The 25,461-nt window shown below is 36.0% G+C and overlaps 1 protein-coding gene across 2 annotated transcripts in view; it reads left to right on the top strand.

The window, feature by feature from the left end:
• LOC113056341 (protein bicaudal C homolog 1-like) overlaps positions 1 to 25,461 on the top strand; it is a 92,555-nt gene that overhangs the window by 462 nt on the left and 66,632 nt on the right. For both annotated transcript variants that reach the window (XM_026223073.1, XM_026223074.1), the window contains exon 2: positions 17,841 to 17,887. In XM_026223073.1, the coding sequence (XP_026078858.1) occupies positions 17,841 to 17,887 (47 nt within the window). The remainder of the gene's footprint in view (positions 1 to 17,840; positions 17,888 to 25,461) is intronic.

Genomic DNA, 25,461 nt, shown 5'->3' with positions numbered 1-25,461 from the left:
AATAGTAATGTAAAATCGACTGCATCTGCAGAGTTGTTTCTCTTTTCCTTTGTTCAACTCCTATGTATAATTCTCACTTCCATGCCCATTTTGTTTTCAGAAAAATAAGTTTAAATAAATAGTATAATGAAAATCTTATCAAAATAATCTAGCTAAGAAATCCAGACTAAAAGCCAGTAGTTGAGGCCCCATTGCTCAGTTTGCATAGAGAGCTTCCAAATGTTTTGAAGAAAGTTTGTAGTGTTGTTGTATAGTTTGAATATACATATCTTAAGGACTGATTTATGTGTTTTTTCTTATGATATTTGGTGTTTAGTGTAAAATCACAATTTTGTTTCAATGTGAAGACTGTACTGTAAGACATGAACTGTGTGTGCAGTGAATAACTCAACCAATAGAGGCAGTGTTATTTCTGCTTTTGACATTGGTCTTGAATGTTGTCTTTTTTTTCTCATTTTGTTGAAGTAATTTTAAAACAAATGACAGTGTGGTCAACCGCTTCAGAAAAGTGGAGGATGAGAGTAAATGTAAATTTTGGATGATGAATTAACATGTTTTCGGCTTACGATTCGGATTGCATGTGATTTTTACTTACTAGCCTAGCACAGAACTGAGCAAAGAAAAATAGTTTTGTTTTCAAATTAATGGATTTATCAAGTAGTTGATAGAAATCGACGGGGCCTCTCTGTAAGGATGGTAAAACACTTTGAAGCTCTCTGCTCTGTAATACTTTGTCCATGTCGGGTCATGCTTTCCATGTTGTTTCATGGTACCGTATGAGTTCAGAAAGGGACATCATCATCATCCTACACTCACAAAGTCTCTAGGTTCAGTTAACCGCAGCAATCCTTCCTGCTGAGGTCATTCAGCATCTCCTCACAGGGTTTTAGAGTGCATTTGGTCAACCTGCTTGCTGAAGGAATGCTATTAAGATTGGGAATTTTCCTAGAAGATGCACAGAGAAGTTTGGTAGCACTTTATTTTACAGTCCTGTTCCTCATGTACATACTATGTACTTATTATAGTAATCACAGTAACTATGTAATAACTAGGTACTAACCCTAAACCTAACCCTATCCCATGTAGCTACCTTGTGTTACCAGAACTTTCTTAGATAAATACACTGTAAGTACACTATAACTACATGTTAGTACACGTACTGTAAAATAAAGTGCAACCGAACTTGTGTACATTTTGAGATTTAATTGCCAAACCAAATGATTGGAATTCAGCATTACACAATTCGATTTAAGATCAACCATAAAACTAGAGTACAAACATGAAGGGACCTTGTGTTATATATCCAAAATAACCATTCTGTGATCCATAGAAGTAGAAAGCACTTTTATTGTAAGAAAAAAAAAAATTTGAATAGACATTCTGGTATCAGACTTTACCACTTTGTCAATGGATGTATACTTCATTGGCAACATTTATAGTCTTTTTGTTGAAGGAGGATTTGAAAGTTGTTAATCATAAGAGCAGTTCTCACATTTTAAAGTTCCTTGTTCAATCTTCACATTTAATAGCTGTGACTGGAGAGAACTGCTCATTACTGCTTGTTTTCAGCAAAGTTTACATCACAGGTGCTCGCTCAAAAAGCACTTAGTTCATCAGATATAATGAGAAGAGTTAAGCAACATTCAAGATAAGTTTTCTGAAGCTTATTATATATCTTGGATAGGAACATCTATTAATCATTTCATTTTATTATTATTTTAGCTGGCTCATGTAGAGAAATGGCTCACGGTGTTTTTCTGGAATTCTCAAGAATCAGTAACGAATCGCATAAAGGAGGTCTGAATTTGTTTTTGTTCCAGATGTGTATTAATGATTACATTTGTGTAGTCGATGTTGAGAAGGAATGTGTTCATACCAAGATGTATTGTGACTAGAGTTGTTCCGATTCCGATACTAGTATCGGAAATATCTCCGATACCACAACAAATTCTGGCATCGGCATCGGCGAATACATGAACCCATATACCGATCCGATACCATTTTCTTAAAAAAGACCTAGTTATGACCGCAAGCTTTGCCTAACCGCTGCACGGTTCTTCTTCGCTGCTCAAAATGCATTGAAAACACAGGAAGTTGTGCTGTGTTGCCACAAGCAACCCCTGTTTAGAGCAGCGAAGAAGAAATGAAAACGCGTTAGCAGCCCTGATCTATATATGACTGGATCACTCATCACATTCTAAACTGCCATAAGACAGTGAAGCCGCTTCTATATTATAGATCAGTGGTTAGCAGTATGTCTCTGTAGTACCGGTAGTTACAGACTCTCGAGTATATTCAGTACCGGCAGCTGCGTTCAGTCGCTTCCGTGTAAGTCAAAGCGCAGGGCTCCAGACAGTAGCCGAATATATACTAGTGTCTGTGAATATTAAACTGCAAAATACTATTTAAATATTACTCCCGTAAAATCTACATCTCTGTGGGTGACTGGCACAGATGCGCGAGAGCTCGCTGTTTTGTAGTCTCTGCTGTGTGTCATGAGGACACGAACGCATAAACCGTCACTTCATGAGAATTTACCGTTTCATTTGAGAATACTGTCATATCATAAACACAGACACTCAAAGATCTTCATGGCAGCCCATTAAAATAAATGTTTGGTTTACATGAGTAAATTGACAATATATAAAGCTACTGTTGTAGCCTACAGTAATAATAATACGTCTCTATAATAATAATAATTATGCCTAGATGGTTGCTTGTTTTTTACTTGTTTTGTTGTAAAGAGATTATCTGATTAATAGATCTTTTTTTATATTCCTAGACTTATTTGTTGCAGTTTTTTTATACAGTTATATTGTAAAACTTAAATACCTTTTTTAGTTTGCGGTGTTAGATTTTTGGCTGCATTTGAAGTTCTTTTTTGCATAAGAAAATAAATAATACTGTCAAATTCATGTTAGATAATAAAAATACTGTAATAAATACAGTAGTTCACCATGTATTTGTTCATGTTTTATTGAGGGATCTGTCTGAAGCACACCATAAAAAAATTCTAGCAATTTACACAGGGCTAGTAGTATATACAGCTGTATATACAGATACACACCCAGGTATCGGATCAGTACTCGGTATCGGCCGATACCCTGAGCCCAGGTATCGGAATCGGTATCGGGAAGAGAAAAAGGGTATCGGAACATCTCTAATTGTGACCCGTCTGTTTAATCTTACGTTTAATGCACTACAGTGTTGTAGATTCGTAGTATCAAGAAGATATACATGCTTCTGTGGCTGCAGGTCAGCACCCATATAATGTAATATGCAGTCTGCTGAAGATATATATATTTATATGTATGTGACGAGCAGGGCGGGGCCGAGAGCCGTGGGAATGGAGCGAGGCTGGATGGAGTGATTGGAAATGAGCGACACCTGCTCGACCCACCAGTCTCGAGTCCCACGGAGGAGATGGAGGGATATAAAACAGGAGCGACGACAGTGGAGGATGAGAGAGGACCAGGTTTTGATTTTGTTTGTGTGCAGCAGTTGTCCGTGAGGGGCTGTCATGCTGTTTTGTCTTTATTTTATTATTCAAGCCTTCTTTGATTGTCCGCCGGTTCCCGCCTCCTTCTTCCCATGAAAGAATTGTTACTATATATATATATATATATATATATATATATATATATATATGTATATATGTGTATATATATATATATGTATATATATATATATATATATATATATATATATATATATATGTATATATATATATATATATATATATATATTTACATTCATGCTTAAAGCTGCAGTCCATAAATGTTATCTCTTTGTTGCCACCTATGTTTGAAAACCAGCAATTGCAGTTCCTTCCTGGCATGGGCTGTGATATGGTTGTGATCCAAGCGCTCCAAGCAGCAACCTCCCGCTCTCTCTTGTGAAACCCATATGGAAGTGACTTAAACTGTAATTCATCGACTGGCCGCAAAAGGGAGTCAATCACATAGACTCCCCATGTTAAAATGAAAGTGACGTTGACATTCAGCCAAGTATGGTGACCCATACTCAGAATTCTTGCTCTGCATTTAACCCATCCGAAGTACGCACGCACAAACACGCACGCACGCACGCACGGAGCAGTGGGTTCAATGTCGTGGTATTGAGGGTGGAGAGAGCACTGTACATTCACTCACCCAACCCACAATTCCTGCTGGCCCGAGACTCGAACTCACAACCCTTCAATTGCGAGTCCGGCTCTCTAACCATTAGGCCACGACTTCCCCCATGCCCATGCCAATGCCAATGCCAAATGCCAATGCCAAACTTTACAGCAGAAAAAAAAAAACGTTTACAGCCTAGTTCAATAAATTTTGGTCTTTATAGCTAATGCCCTTCAATTCAACTGTGAGGGGTGTGAATTATTTTATAACTCATCCTTTAAATTATATTAAGCCTTAAAGTTCTGGATAACTAAGGGAGTGACCACTTGAATGACAGGAGGATTGCCGCTTCTGACACCGCCATCGAGCTAGGTGGGCTAGGTTTCAAAAACCATCTCCCGCCTTTTTGTCCATTTTTGATTATCCGGAATTGACGTGCGGTGACACGCTGACAAGATGGCAATGGCCGCCTCCGCCTACTTTTAGCTTCAAAAACGCTCTTCGGAAACCTATGGGTGATGTCACGGACAATAAGTCCATGTTTTTATCTACTTTGGTTGTGTTCCAGCGCGGATGAATCTGTTTGAGGTGAATGTGTAGCTCTCAGTCACCAGTGTGGAAATTTACTGTACTTAGTAATGACAGATTCTAGCCTATGTCTTGGAATATATGACCCAAATAAGAATTTTCACCATATATTGTCATCTGAACAAGTAACATTAAGTAACAAGTTTGTCATACTTTACTTCGACCAACTGAGGAAAAAAGCATTACAATACATCACGCTACCATTGGTGACTTAATCTAACGATCGATTAGCTCATATCACATCAAACCCTGCAAAATATTATTATCAAATATTTTGATTTTAGAGGTTGTCTTTAACATACTCATCTTGTGTAAACCTAGACGATCTGTAATCAGAAGCACATTTAAAACTGGAATATAATTTAATTTAATTCACATGTGTTTCATATAATCTTTCTTGATTAAAATCCGGAATCAAAATAATTTTTTTCACATTCAATTATTCCAGCTGCTGTGGGAATGGACTATAATTAAATTATCTGCCACCTGCAGGACCCTCAAATGCGGTAGCCTAGTAGCCGGGACAACTTCTTTATGTGACATAATGACACAGTGCCATGCTCGAATTTCCCGCAGAAACCTATCTGTACTGCTCAAATTTGAAAACATTATTATAAATTAACGTATGTGAATCGGGCTAAAGTAAGGGTGATAGTTTCAAATACTGACTGGTTATGTACTTGATCAAATATTGATTTTGGATAATTTTTAACCAAATAAAGTTAAGGACTGCAGCTTTAATTGTGCTCGCTCATTTCTCACATTTTTACATTTCAATTGCATTCTAAAACTCACAAGTTAATCTTTAAACACTAGTAATTTATGTAACATAGTAACTAGAAACATATGAGGCAATTTAAATTTTTCAAACTCTTGTTGCATAAAGAAGATCTGTAAAGTTGCAAAGACTAAAGTCTCAAATCCTAAGAGATATTCTTTATCAAAGTTAAGACACTGCCACGGTCCCCTTAAACGCCTCATTCAAACATGCCCCCGCATGTCTACATCACTATGTGGAAATATTTCCATAATGCCGCCTAAATGTTCACGCAAAGAAAGAAGGCGTGGTTTCAGTAATCGCAGTGTTGAAGCAGCCATGTCAGGGAGATGCTGTGTGTTTCTAGGCAAAAGCAAAAGCACTTTATCTGGCCTTCAGAAAGTAGATGCATTTAGGAATCTTTAAGATTACTTACTACAGAATAGCGATGCATTTTATGGATGACTGTTTTGTGAACCTAGGAGAGGAGGTCATTCTGAGGTCATTTGCGTGTGTGTGAGAGAGAGCGAGAGAGAGAGAGAGAGAGAGAGAAAGAGGGTAACACAGTGGAGTCAGCTGTCTTAACCGTCCGTGGCTTGTGTACTGCAAACACATATGAGCTTCATCACTGAATTGATGGTAAAACTAAGGACATTATTAACTGTCCTTACATTTATTTTGAAAGCTGAAGCTTGTGATTATGGAAAGGGGTCTTAAAGCTGATTTATACTTCTGCGTCGAACCTACGCCATAGCCTACACATATCGCACATCTTAAACCGTAGCCTACACCATAACCTGACATGCACCTCTCCAAACATCTAACGGGGCCTCAATTCTACGCCGACTGCAAGTGCTGTGATTGGTTTTCAAGAGTCCTTTCCTCTGTATGTTCTTGAGTTTTGTGTGTGTTTACGTGCACTTTAGTATATTTTAATGTTACACCTTCTTATATAAAATAAAACAAAGCGAAGAACAAGACTCTTATCATTTATTATACTAGACAGCATTAAACATCAGTGGTTGTCCATGACAAACAGTGTTGATCTGCTGTGATACAAGTCCTTGTGGAGACGGAAATAATGCCATCTTCTCCTGTTCCACTGTTGTCTCCTTTTGTAGTTTTACATAATGATTTAATGTTTTGATATTTATTTGCCACCGTCGCGGCTATAATGCTTCTCCGACAAGCTGCACAGCCTTTGTCGTGGTACTGCAGGTTACACCAGCAACATGCCCGTGGACACTGCAGACTAGCGCTTTGGATGTGTACTGCACGTCGATGCGGTCAACGACACAGAAGTATAAATGAAACTGATGCTTAGCCTACAGCATAACGGCTACGGAGTAGGTCTGTCGCAGAACTATAAATCAGCCTTTACATTTCTGACGATTGCTTTCAGTGTTCGGCCAATCGCAATGCACTGGGTCATTTGGCCAATCAGAACAGACTGCGCTTGTCAGAAGTAGGGACTTTGTAGAAAATTACGTGTTTGAGAAAGGCAGGGCATAGAGGACCTACAATAGTGTACAGTATTTGAAAAATGTGTTCTTTGAACATTAAAGCGTGTCAACATATTCTGTTACACCAAATACACAAAATAATGATCTTTAAAAAAGCATCATATGACCCCTTTAATAACATTGTTAAATGTAATCAAAATGAATATAAATGTGTGGTGATTCCTAAATTAATTTTATTTGTTTGTTTGTTTGTTTTATAAAAACAAAATAGTATTGAATTTTGAATATCACTTGTTGGCTATAACCTAACAATAATTATTGATGTACTGGTATGGGACAGAATTTTCGAATTGGTGCATCCATAATAAAATATGTTGCATTTTAAATGTTTCTGTTAGCTGATGAGGCAATTAAATTAAATTAAATTAAATTAAATTAAAGTGTCTATGATGTATCTGTATGATTATTAGAGCATTACATCATTATCTTAGCAACATGCTAATGCCAAACTCTATCGAATCAATTGTGGCAATGGTCAGTCAGAAACTCATGAGGTTCCTTTCAGTTAAGATTCTGCCTTAGATGGTCACCCACTAGATTTTTATACAGGGGCATAAAGTTAATAGTTAATACTATTTAAATCAGTTAGTCTTTTGTAAAGATTAATAGTAGCTATACAACTGAACTAACTTCCTCTTCATGCATCAATTTTTTAAGCTGATTCATATCCAGTTTTATTTGTTCTGAGACCAAATGGCAAAGACACATGGAAACAAGCGAGATGGGTTCAGAGTTGGAGCAGTCAACCCTATTGTTCAAGCTATTCTGTAGGATTACAGTGGTGTCTAGCAGTCACTGACTCCGTATTTTGGAGATTATTGTTCGAGACTTTCTAGATAGTGTCTGCACAATTAAGTAGTTTTCTGTGTCCAGTCTACATCAAGAGCTTTGGGTTTTTCCAAATTTCCAAAGTCCAGATTGTTTTGCATTATGTCTTAGATAAGACGGAAACGATTTCTCTTCCCACATCTTGGCTAGAGATTTGCAAAAGAAATGCTTGTAGAAGTTTACACGATAGCTCACAGAGTCAATGTCTTTGATCAGCATAAGTCAGAGTCAGGCACCGAAGTGAACTAGCAGCTTGTTTGATAGTCCAAACAGGAAGGGATCAAATGGCTTGTTTAACAAGCATAACTATTATCACAAATGGGACTGATTCATTCTGGGCATCCCAAATAAAAATTGTTGCTGCCTGGTGATTTTGTAAAATGCTTCAGTTTTATAGCATGTTTATAATGTGGAAATTTTAGGTTAAGTTAGTTTTACCATCACAGAAGCTTCACATAAACATCACTTTTTTTTTAAGACATGTGACAATCATTTATTTACTATGTGTCCCAGCTTACTAAATTCCTAGTAAACTGAGACACAAAAATGGCATTCCATTTATGGAAATACAAAGAGTACATTCTAAAAATGCTTGTGTGTTAAGTGTACTTTGGCTGAATGTGTTCTGGGTATATTTGAGTGCGTGCTTGACTGAGGCTTGGTTTAAAAGTTTATCTTTTAGTTGTCTATTGGATGAAAGTATAGAGACAGGAAGTGAATCCGCTGAGGTTGGGGCTAACTGGATGGAGGCCTAGGGAAACAGTTTTCTCTGTAGCTTTCAGAGGGTAAACGTGGCATTTTCCTCGAGAACCACTGCTGAGGTTAATCGCTTGTGGCCTTGATCTTGAGTTCTTAAGTTTTAAGCACATCTGACAGACAAAGCAACTCAGTTGGCACATAGTAAGCGAAATACAATGCAAAAGACCAATATAAAGGCCAATACATGTTGGAAAGAATGGAAATCAGTCTATAAAAGGTGGTTGAATCAAGTATATTGGGACCATTCAGAAACCCTGGCTTGTGTTGTTCGGGTCTGAGAGACCCTTGAGAGGTGGTGGGCGGAAGAGTCCCAGTGCTCACAGCGCATAATTCACCGCAGCTGTTGGATAGTCTCTGTTTTAAAAAAATGCTGGCATAGACCAGAGACTTTGTTATGACAAGAAAAAGATCAAGCCATTACACTATAGCTACTAACTCAACTCATCTGAGTTGAAAACCAAATGGTTGTTTTTCAAAGCAGTCAAACCTGTAAATTTGATACATCTTGGATTGTCACGTTATGTTTATAGGCATAGCTGTTGTGTTAAAGAGACAGACAATTTTCTTTTATGCACTGGCATTGATTGACTTTATATACAAAAAAAATAATCAGTAATTGCATTTCATAGTTTTTGTTTAGGTGATTCTCTTTGTTCATTTAAAACAATTTTGTAGAATCCACCCAATAGTTTCCCCGCAGAATGAGTAATGTCATTGGCATTTTAATCTTTATACAGTTATTGCGCTTAAAAATATGTACAGTTTAAGTCATAAGTTATATAATGGATTATTTCCCAGGATTCCAGGATTTTTTCATGCCTACTGGCTTTGGCTTCCCAGATGTTGGCTTAAACTGCCTGCGGAGTCAATTTTATTTATTTTTTTGGTCCAGATGTTGTTAAGAAATACATTATACATGCAGTATGTTTATGTGTTTATGCAGTGAGAGATATTTTTAATTTAGATATTAAAATTCATACAGTTTTTTTTATTGTTTGTGTTATTTGTCATATTTAAATTCCTAAAAAATATGTAAAAAATATTATACTGTCCTATAATAATATAGGATAGTATGGATCCCCCCCCCTTTATGGAATGGGAAGTTCAACATCAAATGGAGCATAATCTTGATAATGTGGAAGAAAGAAAGGAAAAAAAAAATTGTTTTGAAAGTAATTGTTACGCCACTTGACATTAATGTTGCACATATCAGAAGAACCTACAAATTAGAATTGGGGATTAGGCAGAAATATTATATCATGATTCTTTGTCAGTTAGTTTTACTATTTTGCAAGTTATCACATCAATACTAATTTTAAATTAAGGTAACAAAATCAGATATTTAGGCCAAAGTGGGCGAAGATAAAAATCTTTGTCATTATTTTATATTTGTTATTGAAAAATAAGAACAAAGGTACACATTACAAATACAAATAATATATAAATAAAGCAAACAGTGCTTTATTTTTCAGGTACAGCAGGTGTATTTGTCCATAGCATTCAATAAATTGAAAGAATAAATATAAAAATAAAACACTATAAACACATCACCATATAAATTATGCATTGTTTCTTAAAGCAACTGTATTCAAGTTCTTCAGTCAAGAGCGCTTTTTTTGTGTGTTTTGAAGTTTTATAAACATTAAAAGGATAGTTCACCCACCAATGAAAATTCTGTCATGATTTACTTACTCTTTAGACATGAACCTGAATGAGTTTCTTTCTTCAGTTGAACTTGAGTTATTTTGAAGAACATGGGTCACCCAAATGTTTTCCTACTATCAAAGTCGAAGGGGACCAGCAACTGTTCGTTACCCACATTCTTCAAAATATCTTCTTCTGTGTTCAGCAAGGTTTGTTCTAAACCGATGTGAACATGCTGAGTGTTCATAATATTTTTATTAGGCCGAATATTAAAGATATCAATATGTTGTATGTGTATTTATTGTGTCTATAGCTCCATTTCTGTAACTGTGGAACTGAAAATAAATAAAAGGCGTAAGTTTGTCAAGTTATTCTTCATTTTCTTCCCATACATACTCCAATTCGTGTTAAAACAAACTGGACATGCTTTTTATGTGCATTTTTATCATGTTTTGTGTGAAATCATGTTTATTTTGTCCATCAGAAGTGTGTTGTCACTTTAATTGAGCGTCAGCAGCGCAACAAAAATAGACCCGCTTCACTGCTACTCACGCGACGCTCCAGGTTGACGCTCACGTGCTGCTCCTGCTGCTGGTTGTGAATGCACTCATTGCTTAACATGCATGCCGAAAAAAACATGTGCTGCTCACGCTTGCAGTTTGAAACCGGCGTTAGTTTGCTGTCACTCTAAGAGCTGCACGCATCCGTTTTTCTCTCAAGTTTACTTAAACTTTAGACATAACAACTGTGTTTATATGTAAACCTTGTGTGTTTTTGACATTATTAGTGCTATCAGGCAGTGTTTGAGAGGCTTTTTAGTGTGCACGAGCTTCAGGTGTATGCGCTCAGAAAAAGCGCATGTCAGAACAGATGCGAATGAAAAGTTTAACCATTTTACTTTTGTGCTTGCGAAGTGGAGTGTCCCATGAATGTAACACTGAGTAATATTTGATGTGAATGTATGTCATGTTGTACAGTATATTGAGACAGAGGAGCAGGCACTGCAACTGGTAGAATGTGCGCTGTAGCTCGATATTTCTTCAAATGCAGACCGTGGAGACATTTTAATTGTCCACAATCAAAAATCGTGATATCGCACACCCCTACGACAGATATATTTTATGACGTACATTTTAGTGAATCTAAATGTCAAATAAAATAAAAAAAATATATAGGGTGGGCTGGGGACTTTCTATCCATATGTTGTTGGTTGGATGGATGCATTTAGAAAATAGACTAATTGTAAATGTTGCATTAAACATGTGCATTTTAAACTTACATTTATTTATTATATGACCCCATAGCAGGGGTCATATAATAAACACTTCTGTTGGCGGATGCTTATCCTAGTAAACAGAGCCAAGAAAGGCAGCTGCAGATAATGGTTTCTCAATACCCTGCTGGGTTCAGTTTTTGGTGGATAGTGCGTATGTTGATGATATGTACCCTCCATCCAAAGATAATCTGGAGAAAGCGTGCATTCTTCCAGACTGACTCACACTCAGCTGGGACATGTGAACGATGTGCCACAATCTGCAGACAAACTGCAAGCTTTGTTTATCGTTTTTAATGGTTTCCATTAACTCTCTTTACGGGTCAGAGACAAAGGATGTCCGAGATGATGAAAGGAAAAATCTTGTAAAACTTTGTTTGTGCCAGCCAAGTTAATGGAGGGGTACTCATGGTAGTCTATTCATGTTGTTTTTTTGTTTTTTTTTCATAATAGGTTTCATTTAAAGTGTCTTGTTCGTGCAACATGAGCAGAACACATTTCTGCTCATTTTTACTTCAAGTTTGCTGGTTAGCATAAATGAGGCGTGGTGAAAGTATTCGTGCAAATCATGCATATTTTGAGGAGTTAATCCGACCGGATTTCATAACATTTGTAATCGTCAGATACAGATACATATAAAGCATAACCAAACTGTGTTTACGATGCGTGTCGGCTATGTTGTCTTCGGCAGGGAATAGATGATATTATTGGATATTGCCATATTTATTAAGTCGATATTGAAAAAAGATTTTGTACATATCACCCAACCTTAGTGTATTCAAGTATTATTGTTTTTAATCTCTTTTTAAATTATTATTTATTATTATTATTTTATTATCAAGAGAGTGGTATGAATTGGTTTAAGGTTCAAAAATCACATTATTTTCCACATAATGTACATTATTGTTGCTCCTCTATGCCCCGTCTTTCTAATCATGTCGATTTTTACAAAGCTTATTGTTCTGAAAAGCAAGGTGTACACTGATTGGCCAGCTATCCACTGCATTGTGATTGGTCGAATTCCTCAAGCATGTGACGGAAATGTTTCACCCCTTACCATACTGTGATATCGTCTCCCGGCACGATGAGACAAAAACAGTAAAACCCCTTACTAACGAGGCATTTGTTGCATTGAGTGGGGAGAAAATTACTGATAATACTGACTTTTTTTATGCGTCACACCACATAAACATAAAACCATGTCTGCATTTGTGATTGGAGTCAGTGGCCAATTCTTTCAATATGTGAATGTACTTACAGGCTGTGAGTCAGAAGCTCCAGACTGTCCTTGCGAAGTTGGAATTGACCCACTTTATAGAAACAGCCTTTGTAGCCTTTGCACAGAAGCATTGTAGGCTACTGGTTCAAGAAACAAACCTCGTCCTCCATAAAATGCGCTGCACACATCTGAATATTTGGGTCGAACTGTTCTGGAACAGTGTTGTATATACAACTTAACCACTGATTTAGTTGTGTCCTCTTTTGGAAGGCCAAACAAAGTATTTTCGCTTTCACAATGAAATACACATCGTCTCCACAACATGTCGGCGGCGGCAACATTACTACAGCGAGAATCAAAGTTACTCCTTTATATACGGTATATATAAAATCTGTGATGTGTTTAACTTGCCAATGTATATGCATTCAAAAACCATCCGACTATTAGTATTCTGCCGACAACAATTCTGAGGTCAGCAAATCCATTTGGAGCCTTGGACCCAGCAGCATCACACATCTGTGCGATTGTTTGGTAGTTTCCAGGCAACAGCGGGCCCTTGTTCCCACAGAGGTCCATTGAACCAGCATAATGACATATTTAATAGATACACTTTCCATCATAAGCAATTTAAAGTGCACAAATAAGAGTCCCTCTGAAGCAATCTTGTGTCAAGTGCCAATATTCTTAAAAAACTGAATGGGATCTCATTAATTCTTAGTTGATGGGTAACTCCCACCTGTAATTGAACGTATAACCCTTGTTTTTGCAGGCCAGGACTTTGACTATTAATTCAAGTGCCTTAAGTAAGATCGGGAGTGCTAACAATATGTAATAATGTTAACAGTTATGACTGAGCAGGATATAAACGGCAGTATTTTTCCATTTAAGAGTCTATATGAGACAGAGGCTTTACACTTACATACTAAAATGTAAACTAAAATACTACCACTGAGCAAAGCAAGGAGGTATAATATTTATAAATATCTTATTATTTAAAATAAGAAATTATTTATATGGAGAGTATAGTATAAAAAGGACATTTTTATTGGCTCATCATTAAAATAAGTTTACCTAAAAATGAAAATTTGCTGAAAATGTACCCACCCTCAGGCATTTCAAGATGTAGATGAATTTGTTTCTTCATCAGAACAGATTTGGTCAAATTTGGTATTACGTCCTTTTCTCAGCAATGGATCATCAGCAGTGAATGGGTGCCGCCAGAATGAGTCCAAACTGCTGATAAAAACATCACAATGATCCACAAGTAATTCACACCACTCCAGTCCATCATTTAACATCTTGTGAAGTGGTTTTTCAAGTCAGCTTTTCATTCTCTACAATATAATATTGTGGTTCCTAACTTCTCTTGTAGTATTTAAAATGGTTATGAAAATTAATGTCATCGGCCATAAAATGAAAATAATTATTGCCTCATTATTAACATCAGTGGATCAAAAATATTATTACAGGGTCTCTGCGATTACAAAGTCATCCTGTAAATACAAATTTAATATGACCAGCAGTAAATAAACATCATTTCTATACATTTATATACTGAAATTATTCAGTTTCTAGATGCACTGCCAGGTATAGTAGTAATGCACCCTAATGTAAGCTGACATAAGTGGAGGAAGTGGTGTGAGACATTACATGAAGATTAAGTTCTCTGTAAAGTAAGAACCCATTTCTTATACCGGTGGAGCCTATACAGAGAGGTTAACCACTAATCTTGCATTAGAGGATGTTGGCAGCGCTATACTCTTTAACTTTGCACTTTGCTCTGAAGGGAAGAAATCTAGTCACAAAAAAGACATTTAGGTCACAAGTCCGCTTTGGGAAACACAGCCCATCTCGGATAAGAATGAAAGTTTAACCTGCTCCAGCAATTCATAGATATTTATTTTATACATATTCACTGTATGGGATGATGAACAAAGCCTTGACATTTGTCTGTGGAGCTGAGCATTTTGTTGATTTATTCTTATGTTCCATAAGGCTGTGGCTTAAAGATACTAAATGCCAAGAAAAAAAAAAAAAAAGATATCAGTCTATCAAGCTATTATACCGAAGCTGGCGTGAAGTAAAGTGAAGAGCAGTTGCCTGACCTCCCAGGAGTAGCCTAGTTATCATGAAAAATGTTAAATAGGGCTGTGTATTGCCAAGAATCTAGCGATACGATATGTATCAGGATACCGGGGCTGCGGTACGATATGTTGAGATACATTACGATACTGTAAGCAAGGTTGATATATTGGGATATTTCTTATTTTAGGAATAGTATATATTGTAAGGAAAGCTGTCATTAAGAACACACCACCATATGCAAACCTTAGCAATAAATAAATAATAATTGTTTAACCAGAACACAGTGGGATTTGCATTTGCAATAATCAGTCCCTGTAACATTCAGTGTTATTGATACACTTTTTGTGCAGTATGAGAAAATGGGGGGAAATTTAATTGCTTTCAGGATCCTTTAATTAAATGTATAATACATATAAAATATATTTTATAAAAAGACCATATATATTTTTAGACCCTTCTTTAAAGGTTCACAATTTAAGTGCACAGTGGTGATATACAATGTCATAACGTTTTGATCTGAACAAAAGAATTACATCTACTTTATATCAATGAAAAATAAAGTGCTAACAGGATTCTTAAAGAAAACAAAGCAATACAATAAATACAGATGTTGAACCTTTCCACTTGGATTTCACAGGTTTTTCCAGTTGTATTTATGTTCTGCGTGGAATCGCCGAATCGGCGACGCAAGCACAGCTCCAACTGCACAAAACACCCCCAAATGAGAGAAAGCTGCAGCCGCGGGCTGCATAGAAGATATTTGTTTCAAAAGTTTTCCATATTATGGAAGTCAGTGGAGTCTTAGCCTTTCATTAGTAAGACTTTTGACTCTCTGTTCCACAGCTTATTCTGAGACCTGACAATCTGACCGAAACTGTGTTCAAAAAAATAAATATCACAGACCTTGGAATCTTTGGCAAGACCGGTGATTTGTTAGTTAGAAATGCTCATAAGATCAACCCAGTAACTTAACCCAGTGATGCACTGAGATGACTTTGTACATAAACTCAGAAACTGAAATGAAAGTTTTCATTTAGCCAGATTCTAAAGCTGAAAATAAAGATATCAGTAATTAAATGGGTGAAATGACACTTTTGATGCTGTTGTCAGGTGATACAATGAGTCTCTTCTCATTTTAGCACAACAAATTTTGCACATTGCTACTCTAGCATCATTTTTGGTCTTGGTGAAGTGCTGATATGTTTACTTTTGTTTTTTGCTTGCTAATTTTGTGTACATATATTTGTCACTTCTGTGTTTATGTGTCTGTATTATGTGGTTTCATTTTCTGTTGCCAAAATGTTTTTGTCTCACTATTTTAAACATTTATTGATTAAAGACCTGTGAACCAACTCCTGGAACTTACATCTACCTTAAATGTATGGTCCAAAGTGACTAACACTGCATTCAAGGTATATATTTCACAGTTTCTTGCATTTCTTGGAATTTGAACCCATGACTTTGCTGTTGTTGCTGCCATGCTGCCAAGCAGTCTGATTGGATTGGAGTTTAACAAGTGTTTTCCAGTGTTGTGTGCAAATATATAACAGGCAGAGAACAATCTGTGTGTGTCCCAAGAGTGTGAGGGTGAGACTGTCATTGTCATTGGTAGCCTACGTGGTGGCCACACATCAGATGTTTTGAGCAACATGGAGTTAAATGGTCAAATTCTGTTCATAATTTTTTGAGAAGGTCATAGTATCTATGTTGAGTTTCATAAACCTGTTTAGGTTTGTTTCTTGTCCAATCACAGAAAAATGTGTAATTCTGTCCCCCTGAATGTAGTTAACTCTGTAGAGTTCAGTTTGTTCTTAGGGCTTCTTGAGTTTCCTCCACTGGATAGCATGTCTTAGCGGTAAAGCAGGGCTGATTCAGCCAGTGCCTGTGGTTTGAGCAATTTTCAGTCAATCTAACTAAAAAAAAAAAAAATAAAACCTCCCCTCGCTGTAATTCATTGGATATAAATAAACATGTTGCATTCATCTGGATTACAGTAGACACATATTTTAAAGCTTGGCCCAACAAGACTATGCCTGCATCTCTCAATGTAGGTCATGTTCCTGATCTGGAAAATCAAAAAAGAAAAAAGAAATAAAGTGGTTTACGTCTATCGACATCTGCATATTGTGGTTTTGAAGTTCTTAAACAACATCAAAATTTGCCCAACAAGTCATGTCTTTGTATTTTATTGATTCATTTAAATCATATGTTCTTGGAAAACCAAGCAAGCATGTCAGTTTCCTTGTATGATGTGGGTTACATTTAGCATTTTCATATTTAGCAGATGCTTTAGAAACATTATACCTTTTATACCGTGTTGTCTGGGATTCATCACTTGACACTTAGCGTTGGTAGTGCTGTGATCTACATCAGGGTTTCACAAATGAGCTGATGAAAAGCCTATCATCGTATAATCATGATCTAGCTATGTGATTATCAAATCAAAGGCTGCCAATTCTGCCAAATTAAAAGCGTGAATATTTGAAAGTTAAACGTTTAAGAATATAACTTTTATATTGCAACTGTAATTATAAAACATTTGAAAAAATTAAATAAAAAATACTTGCATGTCATGTGACCATTAGCGAACCATGAACATGCAAATGTGACATGGGGGGGGGTGTACTTCACTAAATATGTTATGTCGAAGTAGTTAAGCTGACAAAAAGTCTGCAAAGCCTGATGTTCAAGAAGAAATATAGGAACCCCTAAATGGGGTTGAAACTGAACCCACAGCTTTACCCACTACACCATGCACATTAAAAATATACATGTCATTTAAACCTTCAAAATGTAGTATGCTCACAAAGTGTATTACAATCCTGCATAAAGCTTTAAAAAGGAGAAGTGCATTGATTTTTCTGTAGAGGTGACTTGCTCCAAATGGACAGGAAAATGTCCCACGTCCTGCTTAAATTGCAGACATTTTTCCACCCAAGGCCATGTGGAAGAATGTGTTGATATGAATTGCTGATTTTGTCAATACGCCAGCATAAGTGATTCCTGATGTTACGCTCTTTCTGAAATGTCCCATTCTTCTCTGCAGCTGCCACAGAGGGGCGAGTCAACGGAGGTGAGGACTTCTTTCAAAAGGTAAGGAAAACCACATTGTTTTGGCAGACGCATGCGGCAGTCACGTGTAATTATTTCTGCAATTAGTGCTGCACGATACAACAGTGCAATATCTTTGTGGTTCTCAAGCCGCAAAATACTATCATTGTGGTAATAGAATAAATACGGGACATCCATAACTAGTGTTGTAGGCTCAGTGTGTATTTGCTCAGCCAAATCTGAATCAAATTTATATATTCTGCAACAGAAAATAGTAAACTGTCAGTTACAAAAAGACAGGGTCTAGATTCAGTTTTCTATAAAAATGGCTTGTGATTAACAATGTTCTGTATTTTAGAATATATGGGACATTGTGAATATAGTCACTCTGCTGTGTGTTGTGCTTAACAACATCCTTTAAAGAGATTCATCCACAAATATGAATTCTGTCATTCCAAACTTATATGACTTTCTCCCTGTCCTTCAGAACACAAACAGTGTGACACATTTATGTGTTTAAAGGAATAGTTCAGCCAGAAAAGTTTAAATATATACTGAATTTCAGAATCACATCACTTGTTCACCATAGAATCATCTGCAGCGAATGGGTGCCGTAAGAATGAGAGTCCAAACAGCTGCTAAAAACATCACAATAATCCACACCACTCAATTAACATCTTGGGAAGCGAAAAGCTTCATGTTGGTAAGAAACAAAACCATTGTTAAGGCATTTTAACTTGAAACCATCACTTCATGTGGATTATTGTGATGTTTTTTATCTTCCGTTTAGACTCATTCTGATGGCACCCATTCACTACAGAGGATCCATTGGTGAGCAAATGATGTGATGGTAAATTTCTCAGATCTTTTCAGAAGAAACAAACCCATCAACATCTTTGATGGCCAAAATAATCAGAAATTAGTCAAATATTAGAATGATTTCTGATGGCTCGTGACACTGAAATAGTGATGGCTGCTGAAAATTCAGTTTGCCATTAAAGGAATAAATTACATTTTAAAATCTATTCATTAGAAAATGATTACTTAAATTCTAATCATGTCACATTTACTGTTTTTGACTATATTTTTGATCAAATAAAACGCAGCCTTGGAGAGCATAAGATACTGATTTAAAAAATATTTACACATTTTAGTGTCCCTAAAATTTTGTAATGTTGTGTACCTGTCATGGTGTGGTGATGGAGAGAAGCCCTTAAACGAGGCAGAGGATGATACAAAGTCTTTAATAATCCACATAGGGGTAATCTATAAGGTGAAAGCAGAAACACACTTACACATTGACGAGACCAGACAACTTAATACTGAACAAACTGCAACTTTTAATTGGAACTTAAAGAGGGTAATTGACAAGACACATCTGAACATAATGACACAATTAACACGAGACAGAAACTAGGTTACACAGAGAACATGAGGAATGAAACTGCAACATAATGAGTCCAGGGGCGTGACAGTACCTTTCATGCTTAATTATTACCATATTTAATATAAAAATATATATATAATTTGTTTTTTAATAATCCAAAATAACATGAGTGAGAAATGTGATATTTTACTTAATTTACGTGGCAGAGCTAAACTCCCCCTGTTCAAAATCTGCATGGTAAAATGGCAAAATAACTACATTGAAATGGATCTCTGCAAAAGTGTACAGGACGTCTGCAAAAGCGTGAAGTGTGTGATAAATAACATTTGCTTCGAGAGCCTAGTCAGTTACTCGTGACACAACACCTCTCCCTGAAGGATACTCAAACTCCTGTGTGTTTATGGCCTCGCCAAAACAAGCTCACTTGGCGTATTTGGACTCAGTGGGGTAGAACAGTATTTGGGGCGAACACTAGCTGGACTGATTGGCAGGCTGTGAAAAAATACAGACTGGAGAAGCCAGACAGCTCAGGGCAGGAATGAGAATCAGCACCTGAATCAGAGCATGCTGGCCTACAAAATAAACACACTTGCAGGCAAGTCTATATTGGTATGAATTACAGTCCATGTCAATGTTCCATTTGTTTTGACCTGTAAGGTGTGGGAAAATAATCAGACCCAGTTAAGAGAGCTTGGAAAGTGCCTGTTCTGGAAGATACGGCTGGCTGAACCATAAGCCTTGGGCTGCCACAAGGGTAGTTACAGCTGATGCAAAGCTTCAGGAACGCCAGTCCCTGCTTTTCAAATAAACAAAACCTATCATGTCACGAACAGTGTGCTAACAATGGCCATTTCTCAAACAACACAATATATGTGGATTTGCAGTCTTATGGACTTTGACCGTGTGTATCCATGAAGTCTGTGTGTGTGTGTGTGTGTGTGTGTGTGTGTGTGTGTGCTCCGGCACAATCACGATTATAGCTATTTTCACTCAGAAATTGCTAGTACATTTCTGGAACAGTTACAAAGGAATGCCATGTAACATATTAAATAAATTGAATAGTTCACCCAGAAAATAATTGCTGAAAATTGACTAACCCCCAGGCCATCCAAGATGTATATGAGTTTGTTTCTTCATCAGAACAAATTTTGAGAAATTACATAACTTGCTCACCAAAGGATCCTCTGCAGTGAATGGGTGCCATCAGAATGAGAGTCCAAACAGCTGATAAAAACATCACAATAATCCACAAGTAATCCATTTGACTTACTTATTTCTGTTTTTGCTTGTAATCAGTGCTCTATCTGTGCATATTTCTCTCCTGATTCATTTTTTTAGTTTATTTTTTTTAACTGGAGAAAGCAATATTATGAATTGAGCACTTATATTTTAGCTGGAAGCAATGGTTTGAAGTTAAAAATATCTTGATGAATTTGTTTACTACAAACACAGATTTTCACTTTGTGAGTCAAGTAGAATACTTGTGGATTATTGTGATGTTTTTATCAGCGGTTTGGACTCTCATTCTGACGGCACCCATTCACTGCAGAGAATCCATTGTTGAGCAAGTGATCTAAATTCCAGCAAACTCATTTAAATCTTGGATGGCCTGAGGGTGAAAACATTTTCAGCAATTTTTTTTTTTTTTTTTTTTTTTGTTGGTGCACTGTTGCTTTAAATTTTAAATCTTGTAAAACTCTAATAATCTTTATTTTATATACAGCTTACAATGTAGGCCATCCAGTTTTTCATTTTAGCAATTAGGGAACGTTAAGAATGAAGGATATGATAATTCCTCTGTGAAATAACACAGTGTATCTCTCAAGGAACCTTGTAATTGTGATCAAAAGATAAGAGTGGTATTTTTCTGCTCACGTCAACATACTTGTGCTGAAAACAAATACTTTATCTAAACACACTATTTAAAAATGTGAAATTCAGCCTGCACCCAGACTCACAAATTAATTCATGGAAAATGACCTTAGAAATGATCTCACAAATGTTGAAAACAACAACAATCCGTTTAAAAGGAGTGTTTCTTAAAAATAGTAGAAAAAAAGAACTGTAGGAGTCTTTTCACTGTGAGGAAAATATTTCTGCTGATTCAGCGTCCCGCGTCCCAAGAGCATGTCTTTGTTAGAGTGATAACAGCGCGCTGAAATTTTGTGTGTTTTCAATAAAAACATTGCGTTCCTGTCCATCATGGTGGCTGCGTTTTCATGTCTGAGCCATCAGGTATTCCGTGATCCTGCACAATGATGGGATTCAGCCCTTTTTGCTTAGATGTTTCCCTCATGCTGAGAGCCTCGATCAGGTAACGAAGAAACCTCAGGAAACCTCGCCTCATCTCTCTCAAAGAATGCAGAAATAATACGAGTTTTTTTTTACAGATTTTTGGCTTAGCTACTCCTACTGCTATGTAAATAGTTGCTTTGTAGACAATTTTTTAACAAAATAATGCATTTCACATTTATTGCATCGTGTTTTTTGTTTCAGTACTAAAAAATGAAAGTGTTTCATTTATTTAATTTATTGGAGGTGTTTGCCAATGCAAGCATCACTCTTAGGCCTATTGCTCATACTTGGGGAAAATCTTTTTTTGTGTAACTTGTCCTGCACAGTTATGAATAGATAAGAGTAATAAATCAAATGAAACTTGTTAAGGAGAGGAGTGCCATTACTTTTCTAAGTAATTAGACTTTTCTATTTAATTTTACTATAATTTTTGACAGCTTTTGAAAATACTAGGGCTGCACAAAAAAATAATATACAAAAAAAGTTATGTATTATATTATATTTTTTATAAATTTTTTATATTTTATTAAGTATATTTATATTTTGTATTTATTAACAATAATATAAAATTAATAATAATTATTATTATTATTATTGTTGTTATTAAATACAAATATTATATATATATATATATATATATTGATATATAAACACAAAATCCCAGATTTAATCAGCCCTACAAACAAGCACATTATCACATTTTAATTCATGACCACAATTTTTATCTGAAGAATTGCAATAATTTTTTCCCTACATCTTGCAGCCCTAGAAAATACTGTAATTCCCATATTTAGAGCCTAGAATATCATGACTTATCATGACATTTTGACTTAAGCAAGTAAGCAATCACATAGAATTCACTCATAAAACACTCACAATGGCATATAAATTTGCTAATGAACAGTCAGAAAACCTCCAGCATCCACAACACCTTAGCGTTGTGGTAAAACAGGCTTGCATGATTCAGAAAAGGTAATAAAAAAAATCTGTGTTTTAGTGTAGATTATTTATTTTTAGACAATTAAAATCTATACATTTTTGTCTGGTATTGCATGATGCCGTTTTTCATGTTGTATTTTATAAACTAATGGGTTCATTCATAAACTCTTCTTTGTCCCTTTAAACCCTCCTAGTTGTTTACAGAATGAGGAAAAATTTTACACTGTTGTAAGTTATTTGTCAATGGACTGATGTGGAATTTTGGGAAGGAAATGAAAAACAGGTGCATGTTGGCTGGAGCAATGACAAAAAGCCTCAACAAGAAGGGTGGGCATAAAAAGTTAACATGCCACCTGTGCCTGTACAAAGACCTGTATTGTATGGTGTGCCATAATTTAATCAATTTCATATTGGGCCTTTAAACAGCTATGAAATCTGAGCTCCCTCGGAGGTACTTTTATATTTATATTTGAAAATGAAAATGATCCCATGATTTAATCAGACTCAAGCCATCCTAGTAGGGATGGAATGGTAAACAGATGTCACGGTTTGTTACATACCTCGGTTCGGGGTCACAGCTCAATACGATTTTTTCAGGGAAATAAAAATCTACCATGCTAGGTTTATTTTTATTTATTTTGAACAGACAGTAATACTAATTTAAAAAAATAAATCCACCTATATGTGAAAATATTAAATATTATTACATTATGTTATACATATATAATCTGTGGTACATATATACATACAAAGAAAAAAAATATTGAAATATATTTGATTTAGTTTATACATAAACAAGAATAAAACAGTGCGACATATAACGTATACTTTATTCTGATTTTCAGTTCATTTTTGTGACAGGCTTAATTTTTTCACAGAAAAGGAAAAAAATGGCAGAAAGTGACATCTATTTGAATTCTTTATTTTACAAAAGCAAAATGTTTCGTTTTCATTGTGAGTGTACACAAATAAAAACAGAACTTTATGCAATGATGGATTATTAATAAGACAATAAGTGTTTAAAGCTGATTATACTGGTATAAGGAAATAGTTGAAGTGATCGTTCCTGCTCACGTGCACAAACACACACACACACAACACATCAGTTCCAGCATTGCTAACTTCACAGCACAGTTGGCACATTATCCAAATAAAATACAGTGAACCAAACATCAACACGCCTGCCTCTGTGTCACCGTTGGAATGCAACTGAAGTACACAAATTACATAATTGACATAATAAATAATGTTACATCGCAAATATGGAAATATTCTGGAATATTTGGATTTGTGCCAAATGAGAGCGGTAGGATACACGAGCACAAAGCTCCATTTCGCAAAGAGTTGATTGGACACAACTTTAAATTATACTCCTTTGTCAGTCTGTGAGAGACGCATACAGACTCAGTACATGGTCAGTGTCTTGTGGGCTTTGTTTTAAGTGCCAAAACTCACAGCATTCGCTGTTCTTCTGCTGGCGGCTGGTTATCAAACAGCACTGCATTGCTGCGAGCACCCACCTTTTGGATTGGGGTAAATTGCCTGTATTCGTTGTAAGGTCTCATGAACCAAACCGAGATGTCTATACCATGACGGATCGGTACAAATACATGTATTGTTCCACACCTACATCCTACTTTCTTATTTCAGAAAAAATGCAATTGGAGTTATTAAAAAAAAAAAAAAAAAATGACCTGGCTCTTCAAAGCTTTATAATGGCAGTGGATGGTGGTCAAGATTTTGAAGCAAATTAAAGTGCATCCATCCTTTATAAAAAGTGCTCCACATGTCTCATAATTTTTAAAGAACAGTGAACTTTTAATTAACTTCTGTCTATTGAATTAATGAAATTTGTCTATTAAGCATGGAAAGCTATAGTGTTGTATTTTTGTAGGTTAGCTCAGAAGTTAGTCACCCTGGTTCCCTCAACAAAAAAAAAAAAAAAAACTTTTTTCCCATACGATTTTGATTATTGCCATGACAAACAGAAGTTTATGATTCTTAAATGTTTTGCTTTTCGTGATAATCTTCACAAATTAACACAATTTTGAAATTTGAAGCATACGTATTACCAGGAATAAAAAGCTAAATGTAGGCTATACATGAACTACACAGAGATCACCAACATTAAGCATCCGGCAACTCTTTATTTAAAAACATTTTCCCTAAAAGTGTGAGTTGGAATAGTACAAGTAGAAGACTGATTGGATGAGATTTTTTCTGTTCAGCGAGATGTAGCCACATGTTAGCAAAAGCTTTATTTTATGTCGTCAAATAAACTGTGAAAATATCCTGTTTGACGGACCTTATTTCGGGCATTTAACCAAATATAATAATTATAACCAAAAAATATTTTACGGGTTTTGTCCAACAAAATACATTATACCAGCAGAACTGTAGACTTGAGAAGAATTAATTGAGAAGTCATATAGACGACTTTCATGATGATTCTGTATTTATTATTATTTTTATTTTTATTTTTTTTGGAGCTTGACAGCCTCTGGTGGCCGTTTAAATTAATTGCATGGAAAAGAGCAACATGAACATGCTACAAAATGTCTTATTTTTTTACTTTTACTAATTTGCACCTGTGGTGTTCTCAGCCTTACCTGATCCTTCCTGTTTTTGATTTCTTCTCGCTGCTGAAGCCTTGTTTTTGTCTTTGAAAACATTTGGTCTGATTTTCCTCTAAGTCTTAGTATTGCCTCTTTATTTGACAAGATGTCATGAATTATAGAAAAACAAACATGATTCATCAGTCGTACGGGATGCCAGTCTCAACGATGCACAGGGTGAGCAACAACATCTCGCACAGTACGCTGAAGCCATGTGATCATGGAAACACTGAATTGGGATGTTTCCTAGCCCTCCACCCACAATCCCGTTCACACACAAGTTGTGAGGTAAGCCTCTCTGCGCTGACGTGATGGATCAAACTCCTGGTCCTCAGCGGGTGTTTGTTGCCTCACACAGATATAAGAGAATCTGTTTGGGA

The sequence above is a fragment of the Carassius auratus genome, chromosome 37, assembly GCF_003368295.1.
Source record: "Carassius auratus strain Wakin chromosome 37, ASM336829v1, whole genome shotgun sequence".
Lineage (NCBI taxonomy): Eukaryota > Metazoa > Chordata > Actinopteri > Cypriniformes > Cyprinidae > Carassius > Carassius auratus.
Note: the sequence above shows the minus strand (reverse complement) of the source record. Positions and strands in the feature narration are given on the sequence as shown.